Source organism: Canis lupus, chromosome 1 (assembly GCF_011100685.1).
Source record: "Canis lupus familiaris isolate Mischka breed German Shepherd chromosome 1, alternate assembly UU_Cfam_GSD_1.0, whole genome shotgun sequence".
NCBI lineage: Eukaryota > Metazoa > Chordata > Mammalia > Carnivora > Canidae > Canis > Canis lupus.
The window spans coordinates 115,351,152-115,364,644 of NC_049222.1; the positions used below are offsets into that span (position 1 = coordinate 115,351,152).

General features: G+C 56.9%; 1 protein-coding gene across 1 annotated transcript in view; it reads right to left on the bottom strand.

Moving 5' to 3' along the window:
* RYR1 (ryanodine receptor 1) overlaps window positions 1–13,493 on the bottom strand; it is a 117,891-nt gene that overhangs the window by 58,587 nt on the left and 45,811 nt on the right. Inside the window, exons 40-61 of the mRNA XM_038528976.1 lie at window positions 13,085–13,199; window positions 12,866–12,998; window positions 12,373–12,467; window positions 10,964–11,099; window positions 10,558–10,744; window positions 10,363–10,471; window positions 9,853–9,973; window positions 9,587–9,756; window positions 7,685–7,905; window positions 7,160–7,250; window positions 6,114–6,254; window positions 5,566–5,729; window positions 5,371–5,449; window positions 5,028–5,117; window positions 4,413–4,553; window positions 3,965–4,039; window positions 3,788–3,863; window positions 3,347–3,470; window positions 2,640–2,755; window positions 1,076–1,143; window positions 854–975; window positions 334–383 (exon numbers count right to left, since the gene is read on the bottom strand). Of these exons, the coding sequence (XP_038384904.1) occupies window positions 334–383; window positions 854–975; window positions 1,076–1,143; window positions 2,640–2,755; window positions 3,347–3,470; window positions 3,788–3,863; window positions 3,965–4,039; window positions 4,413–4,553; window positions 5,028–5,117; window positions 5,371–5,449; window positions 5,566–5,729; window positions 6,114–6,254; window positions 7,160–7,250; window positions 7,685–7,905; window positions 9,587–9,756; window positions 9,853–9,973; window positions 10,363–10,471; window positions 10,558–10,744; window positions 10,964–11,099; window positions 12,373–12,467; window positions 12,866–12,998; window positions 13,085–13,199 (2,624 nt within the window). The remainder of the gene's footprint in view (window positions 1–333; window positions 384–853; window positions 976–1,075; window positions 1,144–2,639; window positions 2,756–3,346; window positions 3,471–3,787; window positions 3,864–3,964; window positions 4,040–4,412; window positions 4,554–5,027; window positions 5,118–5,370; window positions 5,450–5,565; window positions 5,730–6,113; window positions 6,255–7,159; window positions 7,251–7,684; window positions 7,906–9,586; window positions 9,757–9,852; window positions 9,974–10,362; window positions 10,472–10,557; window positions 10,745–10,963; window positions 11,100–12,372; window positions 12,468–12,865; window positions 12,999–13,084; window positions 13,200–13,493) is intronic.

Sequence of the window (13,493 nt, forward strand, 5' to 3'; positions counted from 1 at the left end):
ACCTCCACCTGGACCCCCATAGGCCCCTGTCCTTCCCCAAACCCACTGTGCCTCCCCCATCCCAGCCCTGACCCCTTGGGCCATCAGTGCCCAGCCTAGGGGCTCTGTGAGGTCAGGGCCCGCTGCTGTCCCAGTCCCAGCCCTGTACCCAGGATGACCCAGCCCATGCCCAGGTGCACCCAGGTGCGCCCAGGTGTGGAAGAAGAACACAGTGAGGGTTGTGCCAATCGAGGCAGGAACCAGGAACCAGGAATGCTTTAGGGTGAGCTTGGTGGGTGATTGCAGGGAAAGAGGAAAGACAGGGAGAAGAGCTCGGGGAACAGAGCTACTTACCAAAGAGAGACACTCGGTGGCGGACAAGAGCGGCAAGCTTGCAGAAGAGGCTGAAGAAAGAGGGACAGGAGGACAGAGGAAAGAGTGAGGACACCAAGAGACCAGGACAGCAGTGGTGCAATTAGAGGGACAGAGGGACAGGAAGCAGAGCCGGGAGGGTGTCAAGTGGTTGGGAAGAAAACCAAAGAGAGGAAGGGTGAGGAGGGGCCGGGGAGATGAGCAGGTTTGAGAGTCAGGGGCAGAAACCAGAACCGGGGAGGCTGGGGGCTGGGGAGACTGGTCTGTCTTTCTGACCAGGCAGCCAATCCATCCATGAAAGTCCCATGTCCTGGGAAAACCCTTGGGCCCGGGCACAACAGGACAATTGGTCAACCTCAGCCTTCAGTTCCCTCTGCAGGTGGAGTGGTCGGTGCCCAACACCCAGGACAGAGCCCCTAAGGTCCAGAGTTGGGCAGCAAGGGTCCAGGATCACAATCCTGTGAGGTCAGGAGGCTGGGTCAGAGGTCAAAGCAGAGCCCACCTGGTGATCATTTCCTTCTCCTTGTTGGAGGCATGGCCGCCACTGCCCAGTACTTTGGCCGGTGTGGACAGGAAATAGAGGCAGTGGTTGGTGAAGTACTGGTTGATCAAAGGGAGCAGGATCTGGGGGATGGGGAGAGGAAGAGATGAGGGGGACTGGGTGAAGGGTGGGGGAGGCCACCCGGTCCCCAGCCCCCTCCAGCTTTCTGAGCCCACCTCTCACCTTAGCAAAGAATTTAATCTCCTGTTCGTGTGGAGACTTTTCCACTCGTCCACTGCTGACCACAGCCTCTGGTGGGGGAGGGAAAACAGGGGTCATGGTGGGTTCAAGGCTGGGGAACTCAGGGTGTTCCATTGGAGAGAGGGGACACCAGGGTAAAGGTAGGAAAAGATGAGAGATTAACTCTTGGTATAAAGTCCCCTCTGTTGGCTTTGAGGTGAACCTCTCTCCCCGATATCTATCATCTAATCCCCTAACTCCTTGATCAAACCCTTCCTGAGGCTGAAAATGGGGAGGAGGATAAACTCAGATAGGGTAAGGCCATGGGACATCCCCTTCCTCACAAGCCCTTTTCTTCCTGAACTTTGATACTTGACACTGAATCAATTTGGAATGAATAAACGAATGAATAAAACAAGAAGTCACTGCAGACAGATTAGAATTGCTTTTAGAGCGGAAATCAATTTCAGAAAATAATACCAGTGACAGTAATAATTACTACTACTAAAATACAACTAAAATAATAATGCTGGCTCCCATTGTCAAACATTTGCAACATCCCTGGCAAATGTGAGAAATGTGCTTGCACAATCTCTTCCCAACTTGGAGGTCTGTATAGTGGGTCCCTCTTCTTCATTTTACAGATGAGAGAACTGAGGTGAAATAACTCAGCCTGGGTCACCCAACAAGAAAGGGACAGAACTGTGGCCAGTTATGATGGACAGATGGAGAAACTGAGGCACAGAGCGGCGAGGTGCTCAGCACAGTCAGCACGTGGGACCCAAGGCGAGATGTGTGAGTGAGTCCTGCTGTGCCACTCATGAGGGGCTCCATGGGTGGCTCTCAGGGACATGCTGGGATCTCTGGGGGAAGCTGGGAGGGATAGGAGGGCGAGCTGTGATTCTTAGTAGGATGTAAGAGACATGTGCGGGGAATACCAACAGCCTCAAAAGAGTTCCAGAATCTGCCCAGTCCTCACCCTCTTGGCCCCTACGTCCAGATGCCATCTCCAGTGCAGCCAAGGGGAGTCTGTGAACACCTGAGGCAGGTCAGGGCCCTCTCTGGCTCAGAACCCTCCTGTGTGTCATTCCCCTCAGGGCACTCCCCACGCCTGCAGAGCTCTATGTGATCTGCCTCCAACACCTGGAGGCCTGGGATCGAGAGTCTCTCTCGCATTAAGTTCCCCGCAGGGAGCCTGCTTCTCCCACTGCTTATGTCTCTGCCTCTATGATTCTCATGAATAAATAAAATCTTTTTAAAAAATTTTAACCAGTTCCACTTTCATCCCACTCCTATTTTCCTTAGCTGACTCTAGTGTATTCTTGTTCTCAAAACACTAACTGTCTTCTAAAAACCTAAGTTATCCGATGTTAATTGTCTGAATGCACCACAGGAATGTCAATGCAGGAGGACAGGGACTTTGGTCTCACCCGCTGCTATGTTCTCAACACCTTTGGACCAGTGTCTGGCACAATAATGAGATACGGGGAGGGAAGGACAAATGCATGAACTGGGGCCTGAGGTGAAACCGCGGGTACGGCCGGCTGACGGAGGGACTCCTCCGTACCCAGGTGGGCGATAAACTCCTGGGAAATGTCCATCCAGCGCAGCAACTGCTGCAGGAAGCCAAAGGCGAATCGCTTCTCAATGGAAGACGTGTCCAGCTCCATGTCCTTAAGGCCTCTGCGTGGACAGGCAGAGGGGGTCAGCCCGGAGGGACGGCCACCCTGTTTCCCAATCCTCTCCAGCTCCCCTTTTGCTCCCCTAGGCCCAGCCTCCACAGGCTTCGGCCCCACCCCAAGACCCCCTCAAGTTCCTGGATGTTCCTTGACTCCGCCCCCACTCCAGACACCCCTCCTAGCTCCTCCCCACCCCGGCCCCTTCCTCCTTTGGCCCCGCTTCTTGAGCCCTCCCCTATCTGGCCCCAAGCTCCACCCCTCGTGGCCTTCTCCCCTCCCCAGGCCCCGCCCATTTAGCCCCTCCCCCCTGGCCGCGCCCCTCTCCTCAGGCCCCACCCCTCTGGGCTTCTCTCTGGCCCCTCCCTCACCCTCCAGGCCCCGCCCCCTTAGTGTCCTTCCCACCCCGCCCCCTCAGGCCCCACCCCTCTGGGCTTCCTCTCCTCTCTGGCCCCTCCCTCACCCTCCAGGCCCCGCCCTCGCAGCCTCCTCCCTTCTCGGGCCCAGCTTCGCCCCAGCCCAGCTTCTCCGGGCTTCTGCCTCCCTGGTTCCTCCCACATTCCCCGCCCCTCCCCGGCCAGACTCGCAGCCCACGTGCCTGGTGACAGCGTAGCCGTTCATCTGCAGGAACTTTAGCAGCTCCTGGGCCTTCTCTCGATCTCGTGCCTTCTCCTTGGCTGTGAGTGTGTCGTAGGGGACCAGCAGGGGGTGGGTCCCACCACCTGGAGCAGCAAAGGCCAGAAATCAGAGGACTGGGGAGACCCAGGCCACGCTCATGTTGCTGGCTCCTGCAGCTGCTGGCATGCGTAATTATAGTAACAAAAACAGATAAGAATAACAAAAACATGGCTTTCGGATGATCTTCATAGTCTCAGCAAAACCCTAGGGTAGTCGATGGTGTTGTTATTGGGGGGGGGCGGAGTGAAAGCAATTGTTCAAAGTGACACAACTCTAATCTAGACCCCTATGACTCTGGAGCCTATGCCTAGAGGACTTCGGTGAAGAGGGGTCTGTGCGGGGATGCGATGGGCGCCCTCACCCTTGGCCTCGAGCTCCTGCTTCTTCTTCCGCCCCCACGTGTTGTGGTAATTTTCTGCCAGTTGTTCCGCCATGGCCTGGGAGTGGGTGAGAGAGTCAGGGGATGTCCTCCCCAACCCCAACAAACACCTCCATGCCTAGGAGGCATACCTCCTAGATGAAGGGTCAGGGGTCTCACCTGCAGCTCCCGGGACAGGGTAACTCCGCTGAGGTCGGGCGGCTGGGGGTTGTAGCCTTCTCGCGGATCGTAGGTCTGGGAGGACGAGGGAGGGACCGGAGGGCTTGATGGGCTGGCAGGAAGCCCGGGCCCCAACACAGGCCACCCCCTCCACCTGGCCCTGGGCCCCCGCTCTGCGCCCTCTCCCTAAGGCCTTGTCTCTAAGCCGTGCCCTCCTCTGCCCTTTGCGGTTCTGCAGACCCAGTCGCCCCGCCTTCCCAGGTCGCTCAGCCTGGTCCAGCACCCCGCTCCCGGCCCCCCCATTCCGCTGACTCCACCTTCTTCCCTGTGCGCGGCTCCTCTCTCAAACCCCACCTTTGGTCTGGCCACACCCCCTCATGGCCACGCCCCCTCCCCTAGCGGCTCACCACCCTGTGACCCCGTCCTCTGCCCAGGCCCCTCCCCTGACCTGGGCACTTTGGGATATCTTCCGCGTTTTCTTCTTCTCCGTCTTCTCCTCCTCACCCTCCCTGGCCTTCTCTATCGTCCATTCCCAGGCAATCATGGCCTTCAAAGATTCCTTGATGGGCCAGCGGTAAATCTCTTTGTCCTGGGGTGGACAGGAAGCCGGGGAGTTGGTGGGATGGGATGAGATGGGAGGGAGGCGGAGGTAGGAGCCTTACTGCCTGGCCTCCAGGGTCCTAAGAAGGGGAAAGCCTCGACCACAGGGCTAGGAGGAAGTGTCCAGCTTGGATTCGAACCCAGGTCTCTTAACTTGCTTTGTAACAGAGCCTCCCAAACAAACTCATCCCAATATCCCACTTTACACATGAGACTCAGAGAAGTTAAGTTGTAGGCCCAAGGAATAAAACCCCGTATCTGTGACTCTAAGAAGGAACCTAGGGAGTTCGGGGTGTAGGGGAGGCAACTATGTTTTGAGAGAAGGCGAAGTCCATGGATGAGGAGCCCTAACCTGCAGTTCCAGCTAGATCCAAGCTGATGAAGCGGCCTCCCTCCTCCTTGAATGCCCAAATTTGGAGGTTACATATTGGAACCCTAGCACTGGGCCCCAAGACTTGCTCACCTTCTCTGAAAAAGTCTTATAGGGCCTCAGCATGGGATGGGTTTTCAGTTCCTCATCTATGTTCTCCCCATATGACCAGTTGTTCTGGATCTGGAGGTGGAGAGGGGACCGGTAAGGGTAGTGCCACTATGGAGCTGAGAGCAGGGGGCAGCATGAGGGGTAGACAGCAGCCTGGAGCACACACAAGGGAAACCCTGGAGGGACTGAGGGTTCCAGGGGAGACTTTAGGTCCCAGGAACAGTTGGGGGTCTCAGGGAAATCCAGGGCCACAGGGAAAAGCTGGGCTCTTGAGAAAGGCCAGCAGGAATGAGGGTCGCTGGGGAGGGGGGACCCTGGCACCAACCTTGTCGAAGGCCCACTTCTCATGTGTGTACTCAGCAAACTTGTTAATGAAGGAATCCAGCTTCTCTGGGATGATCACACTATTAGGGGGATAGGGTGGGCAGATGTTGGGGCTGGCCCCTCCTTCCATGTCTGAAACCTTCTTCTCCTTCTCCTAGCCCCCATCCCCCACCCCACTCCTGCCCCCAGGCCTCACTTGAGGGTTTCCACAGGCCGAGGATCGAAGTTGCCTTCAGCGTCCACCGTGGCCTTTTTCTCAGCTTTGGATGAGTATGAGGCGTCCACGTAGTCAGGGGGCAGGGCCCCTGCGATGGCGCACAGACAAGGCATAGCCATGCGGTACAGCTCTGCATCATACTTCTGGGGACGCCAGGGGTGGGGGTCACTGCAGGCCTGGCTGCACCTTCAAATCTTGGAGCCCTGGGACTTCAAACTCACCCCTCCTCCCTTGGTCCCCAGACATCAATTATCGTCTCTCTCCTTGAAACCCAAACCTCAGCCCACCTGGACCCTCAAACTACCCTCTATCACCCCTCCCTAAACCCCCAAACTAGAGGCCCATCCCCTCTTGCACTACAACCAAACCAGAGACCAAACTCATAGATTCTACTGGTTCTAAAGCTGTACAACTGGCTCCCTCTCTGAACCCCCAAATTTGGGAATTTCATTGTGCATTCCCCAAATTTGGGCCCCAAACCCTCCAATCAGGTTCCTTTCAGCCCCTCGTCCACCACGTGCCCAGACCTTATGGGCCAGCGAGTCAAAGATGCCCCAGAAGAGTTTACGAGTGAGGTGCAGCTCTTCCTCTGAGGTGACTCCGAAGTTAGCCCAGCCCGTGGGGAGGCAGTAGTACTTCCAGCAGCGCTCATAGTGATTGGTGAGGAGCTGGGTGGGAGAAGGAGGGGGACACATAAATGAGAGGCACATAGTAGGTGGCGGGCAAAAGAAAAGCCAAGAAGGCCAGGGGTGTCAGGGCTTTTATATTACGAAGGCGATGCAGATTTTGCAAATGATGCTAATGAAAGAAAATGGTATGCTTATTGGAAAGTGGTCTGGGCCCATTTACTATGCAAATTTAGCATTCCAATTTAGAGTCAGGATGGGTATTCAACTGGAGCTGGATTTGTCTGGTGTCGCTTTACACAAGTAAGTGTGCTAATATTAATCCACGAGTAGGACTGTGTGCAAAGTGCGAATGGCCATATGGACGGAGTAGTCTGCGCTCCCATGAATGACCATGGCACACAAATATAAGCAGAACCCCATGCAAATATATGGTAATTGGGAAGCGGGCCTCCATATCCACTACACAAATTTGAAACAGGGGCTGATTTAGATGTATTATGTAAAACAGTCGATATCTGAGTTGGAGGTATCTCCTTATGCAAACCAGCAGGCAAATAAAAAAAAATTATAGGAGACGCTGTGCAAATATGCAGAATAGCTGTGGTGCTATTTATTGAAATAAATGCACTCATTTGCAAAGAGTAAGGCTGGTGGTCTGGGCAGACGAGTAAGCATGCTAATTAGGAAAAGCAGTGTACTCCATGCAAATATGTGCTAATTCAGGTGAGGCCTGGCTCTGTTAGGCAAATCAGGCGCTAATGAGGGAGCGTCAGAGGCACCAATGCCGCCCAGCGACCGCCCTGGAAATCCCAGTGTGCCCTTGAGAAGGCCAGAGAGGTTTCCATGGGGACGCCGCCCTCGGGTTTGCAGGCTAACTGGGCGGGGCGGTACCGACGAGCCCGGGGGCCCGGGGGCGCCGCGCGCCGGAGGGGGCTCGCCCTCACCTTGAGCGGCATCTTGGCGAACTCGTTCAGGATGGGCACGTCGAACACCAGCCGCCGCAGCAGGTGCTGCAGCATGGACGGGCGGATGTACCTGCGGAGGCAAGCACCGCGCCGCGCGGTCTCAGCCGGAGGCCGGCCGCCCCCCGCCCCCCGCCCCCCGCCCCTCGCCCCCCGCCCCGGCGCCCCCGCCCCGGCGCCCCCGCCCGCGCCGCACTGCAGAGCCCCCCCGCCCCGGCGCCCCAGCCCGCGCCGCACCTGCAGAGCCCCCCGCCCCGGCGCCCCAGCCAGCGCCGCACTGCAGAGCCCCCCCGCCCCGGCGCCCCCGACCCCCCGCACCTGCAGAGCCCCCCCCGCCCGCGCCACACCTGCAGAGCCCCCCGCCCCCCCGCACCTGCGGAGACCCCGCCCCGGCGCCCCCGCCCGCGCCGCACCTGCGGAGCCCCCCGCCCGCGCCGCACCTGCAGAGCCCCCCGCCCCCCCGCCCCTGCAGGGCCCCCCGCCCCGGCGCCCCCGCCCGCGCCGCACCTGCAGAGCGCCATGAGACAGTCCTCGATGACGTCGCGCTGCGCCTTGGTGAGCGAGCGGCCGCGGGACAGGCGGTACACCGTGTGAAGCATGGAGTCCACCATGATGGCGCGGTGCTCGGTCCCCGCGAAGAGCGGCGCGCACTTGGTGATGAGCGGCAGCACCGCCAGGCACAGGTAGCGGTTCAGCGCCAGCGCCATCTCCGTGGTGCTGAACGTGGCCTGGGGCGCAGAGCGGGGGCATCAGGCCCGCTTCGCGCTCCCGGGGTGGCCGTGGTCGCACCTCCCGCCAACACTGTCCCCCGCCCCGTCTCTATCACCGCTGTGAACCGTGCAAAATCTCAAGCATACAGAAGTCGAGGAACCAAAGAACGAGCCCTCGTTATCCAGAGTAGAGTCTTCTGTAGATACCCTTGTGCTGCTTATTTCCTCTCCAAGCTCCCCTTTTTTCCTGTAATATTTTTACGCAACCCCAGCCCTAGACGGCTTCACCCATGGAAATTTGAATATGTATCTCCATCCGGACTAATGCTTCTGTTCAACATCCCGGGCCGCCACTTTCACACCCAACAGAATTAACAAGTGCGTAAAATTCATGATCAGCTTTCCCAGTTGTCTCAAAAATTGCTGTATATTTAGCTGGGATTGTTTGGATCAGGGCGCCGGGAAGGCCCCCAAACCATATGTATCTGGCTGCTGGATCTCAGGTCCTTTCATCTGTAATGGTCTCCTTTCCTATTCTTTTAAATGCTATTTATTTGCTGGAAAAACTGGATCAGGGGATCCCTGGGTGGCTCAGTGGTTTGGCGCCTGCCTTTGGCCCCGGGCGCGATCCTGGAGCCCCGGGATCGAGTCCCGCGTCGGGCTCCCGGCATGGAGCCTGCCTCTCCCTCTCCCTCTGCCTGTGTCTCTGCCTCCCTCTCTCTCTCTCTGTCTTTCATAAATAAATAAAATCTTTAAAAAAAAAAACTGGATCAACTTATCCAGTGGAGTTGCCTACATTTTGATTTTGGTCCTGGTGGTGTCCTTGAACTTGTTCTTCTGCCTTCAGTCTGTCTTTCTTTCTTTCTTTCTTTCTCTCTCTCTCTTCTTAAGATTTTTTAAATTTTTACATAATCTCTACACCCAGCGCTGGGTTCGAACTCACAATCCCAAGATCAAAAGTCGCACTCCCCACCAACTGGGCCAGCCAGGCGCCCCTGCCCTCAGTATTTCTGATAAACTGGTATTTACAGAATCAAGTTGCCATGTTCAAGTAGCAAGTACTAGCAAGTTCAAGTGTGCAAGTAGCCAACAGTTATTTCTCTCATCTCGAGAAGAGTCTTTTCCCGGACAAGGTCACCTGTCCAGCGTATCCATCATTCCTCTGCCTCCTCTGTCACCAACTTGTGTAAAGACTTGTTGACACTCGCCGTCTCCAATACCTCACCTGCCAGACCCTCGTAAACCCCCTCCAGTATGGCTCTTCCCCCACCACTTCACTGAAAGTGCTTAGCAAGTCACCAGTGGCCTCCATGTGGCCACACCAGCGGTCAGTTCTGTCCTCATCTTACGTGACTTTGTCCCCTACTGCAATCTAACTGTGTAGCTATTATATGTCTATATAAGTATTATTGTTGCTGTTGTGCGCAGGTCTGTCTCCTTGGTGCCGAGCCATCATTGAGAATGATTATTTCTTAAATAAGAATGAGGAGATGTTGGAGATTTCCACCCACCCTCTCCCAGAACTCAGAGTTTATCTTGGTTTTGTTTTCTATCTTGACAGGGGTGAGGGGGGTGGGGAGGGAGGATTATGATATGTACACAAGCCCAGAACAAACAGAAGCCCGGCTGCTATGCCCACGCCCCATCCCGCATCCTCTCTGGAGGCAGGGACGGTGGCTAGGCGGGGCGGGCTGCTCACCGTGTCCAGCGAAGCGGCCGCCCGCATGTCAGGCAGGAACCCCACGTCCAGCACATGCAGCAAGAAGTCTTGGTTCTCAATGCCATACACTCGGTCCAGGAAGAGCACCATGGATGCCTTGTGGTCCGGCACGAAAGATGCTGACATCTTTGGCTGTACCAGAGCCCCATCTGTGGGCCAGGAGGGCAGGGGGTCAGGGATGCCCTTCGGACCCATCCGCTCCCTCCTCAGCCTCCCTGCCTTGCTGAGTCCGGCCCCCTCCGCACCTTTGCCCAGGGTGGGGATCTGCAGTGGGAGGCTGATGATGCCCACAAGGTCATCCAGGGGCACGAGGGAGCGCAGGATGGCGCGGATCCGCAGTGCCTCTCCCTTGCCAGCTTGGATTAGCTGGAAGAAGGAAGTGTGGGCCACATCATCAGGCACCTTGAGCCCCATTTGCTCGATACCCCATCCATCCTTTCCTGACCTACTGGCAGGTAGACCAGGACTCCTCGCAGGGCAAACTCTAGAATCCCCAGCCCTGACTCCTCGGCCTGTGCTTCTCCACTGCAGCCCTGGCCACCCCGGCCCACCTTGCTTGGTCTCCCCCACTGGTCCGGGAGCTCCGTGAGAGCTGGGCCTGGGGCTGTCTTGGTCACCAGTGTGTCTGTCCTCAGAACTGCCTCTCCTAAGACCACCCGCAGAGTGAGAGCTATCAGTGCTGTCCAGTGCCTGACTGAGGAGGCTCAAGGGTGGCCCTGTGTGCCCCTCCCCATCCCTGGACTTCTGGGTCTCACATGCATCTCTGGTGCACAGCGTCCTAGCAGGTCAATCAAGGCGGCATAGAAGGACATGATGGCGTGTCCCAGGTGCACCCGGTTCTCCTCCGGGGGCTCCTCACCGAAGCTGCAGAGGAAAGTGGGCGGTGTGGGGGAGGCAGCCAGGGGCACCGGGATGGGGGGCCGGTTCTGCCGAGGTGGTGGGAGACTCACTGCTCACGCCGCCGGTCCCTGCGGACGCCTGGGCCATCGCGCGCCGGGTCCTCAGAGATGCGAATGGCCTCTTCGATGGCAGCCAGCAGCCCGGAGCCGCCCTCACCCCGCAGGGCGGGCCCGAAGCACTCGGGCTTGCGGATGAGCAGCCGCACCACCACGTTGGCGTTCTCCTCCACGCTCTCACCTGGCGGCTCCGGCGGTCAGGAGGCCTCGTGAGCCGCGGCCCAGGGACCCCGCCCCTCAAGGGTTAAGGCCAGGCCCCCACTGGCTTCTGCGTGCTGCCCCAGCCCACCAGGAGGAATCCCGGGCTAGGCCAGTGGCCCAAGGTGTGGCCCACACCCCGAGGGAGGCTTTGGTCAGTGGCCCCAGCCCCCTGTCCTGCCACCACCAGCTCCTGACTCACCGTTGACAAAGACAGCAAAGCGCAAGAAGTCCAGGTAGCGCTCGCCGCCACACGGGTTCCAGCCGATGTCTGGGTACCCTTTGGCCAGGAGCATGGGGCAGCTCTGAAGGCCACAACCCGCCAGGTAGGACACCACCTGGGGGCGGAGGGGGCTCAGCCAGAGGCAGACCCGCACCACCTCCTCCCCAAGGCTCATGTCCCTGCCCATCCCTGGAGCTCTGCAACCTGATTCATTTCTGGATCTCTCAGCAAACAATAATCGTCATCCTCCACCCTCCTCTCCCACCTGGACCATGCCAGGGGCTTCCTTCCTGGGCTCCCTGCTCCTTCGGTCTATTCCTCCTACACAGAAGCATCCTTCCCTGCTTGGAACCTTCCTGCGGCACCATCTCACTTAGGGTAAGACCCAGAGCCCTCACAGTGGTCCACTAAGACCCTCTGCACAATCTTCCCTGCCACCTGCTGACCTTACTTCCCACCGCTAACTTCTCACTCCCTCTGCTCCAACCATACTGGTCTCTTTGCTGTTCCTCAAACTCATGAGGTTCACTTCTGTCTCAGGGCCTTTGCATTGGCTGTTCCCCTGCCTGGAATGCTCTTCCCCCTGATGTCCATATGGTCCCTCTCTTCCTTCAGAGCTTTCCCCGAATGTCACTTTCTCAGTGAGGCATTCTCTGATCACACTTATCTAAACTTGGACACCCTCCTGGCACATGATATTTCTCTCCCCTGTTCACTTTTTTCATCTTTAACACTTGTCACTAGCTAATACACTATGTATTTTACTTATTCATCTTGTTTATTGTCCATCTTCCCAACCATGTCAGCTTCATGTGGACAAGGATTTTCTGATTGTCTCAGTCACTGTCACACCCCTACTGTCTTGGACAAGTTCCTGGCGCATAGTAGGTGCTCGGTAAATATTTGTTGAATGAGTAATACTATAGTAGCAGATAATGCTTGCTGTATTATAAATGCTTTCATGGATTAAGTCATTTCATCTTGAGAATAACCCTATTCTATTATTATCTTCATTCTGCAGGTGAGGAGACAGGCCTGGAGAATTTAAGTCACTTGTCCAAGGCTACACAACAAGAGAGCACCATCTCACTTAGGTTCAGCCTAAGTTGCTGAACTCCAGAGCCCATGCCCTTTGACACTAGTACAGAAGCAGAGGAGGGAGGGGGGCACAGAGGGTCAAGAAATGTGCCAAGGACATGCAGCTGCAGGAGGGTGAGGTATGGATTATTTGCACTCGGCCCCATGTGACTGGCTCCTGTTCTTTTCCCTGCAAATTATTCCCCTTCTGATTTAATCCTGGACCATCCCATAGAGTGGGTCCCAAAGCAGCAGGGGCCCCAAGGGGCCAGGTAGGGGCCAGGTAGGGGCCAGGCCTCCTCCTTCCCCACCTTCTCCAGGTCCTGCTCTTGCAATGCCAAGGCCAGCTCGTTGTTGTCAATGACGGAGGCAGCTGCCACATCCAGAGGCGTGGAGCCCTGCATGCCTGTGAGGGCGAGAGGCAGTGAGAATGCTCTTCAGAGGTATATAGTTGACAGTCTCACTGCTGCTCATCTCACCTCCTCTCGGAAGCCCTCCTTGACCACCCCCTTTTACAGCCTAGGTCAAGTGCCTCCTCTGGTCTGTGCTTCCCCATCCCAGGCCTGACCACTCTGGGCTGTCACTGTCTATCTGCCATGCTGCACCGTGAGTTCTGTGAGGGCCAGGGCCAGGGCTGTCTGGGTATCCCCAGGACTGCTCATCACAGGGCTACAGCCAGGGTGGGTTGAGAATAAGTGTTTGTTGAATGTTGAATGACTGAATGAGTAGAGATGGATGCCTGGATGGACCGCCAAGAGTGGGTCGTGAGGGACAGGCCGCCACCCCGGGCTCAGGGGTTCTCACCCAGGCCAATGCCACTGTTCTCCAGCAGGTAGCTCAGGTGGTCAAACATGGAGCGCTGGTTCTGCCGGCTGATACGACAGAAGTAGCAGAGGAAGCGGCAGCAGCTTGTCACCATTTTGGGGAAGCGGATCTCCTAGGGAGGCAGAGTGGGCCTGTGGTCAACGCCTGCCCCTCCATGGCCCCCTGCCCTGAGCTCCCTAGCCCACACAGACCCCTTACCTTGGATTCGCCACCCCCGAGGACATTCACCATGACCTCCATGACTGTCTCATGCATGCCCAGTGCCCGCATCAGGTTCGGGTGCTGGTAGAAGACTTTGTTGTTCATGATGTTCCTGTGAAGAGGTAAAGAACGTGAGGTCACCAGGGGCCCGGTGGAGCCCCAGTCCAGGGACAGCCCCAGGCCCTTGGGAGAGTTGTCACCACCACTGTAATAACAGTCAACATTTACTGAGTTCTTCCTTCATGCCTGGCACCACGCCCCTTAACAGATCTGAATTCATTCAATCTTTATCTCCACTCTAGAAGCCAAGAACTATAGTTATCCCTATTTTACAGAAAAAAGAAACTGAGGCATGGATCCCCTAGGGTGGAGATCCTTACCATGCTGCATGTGGTATCCCCAAGTG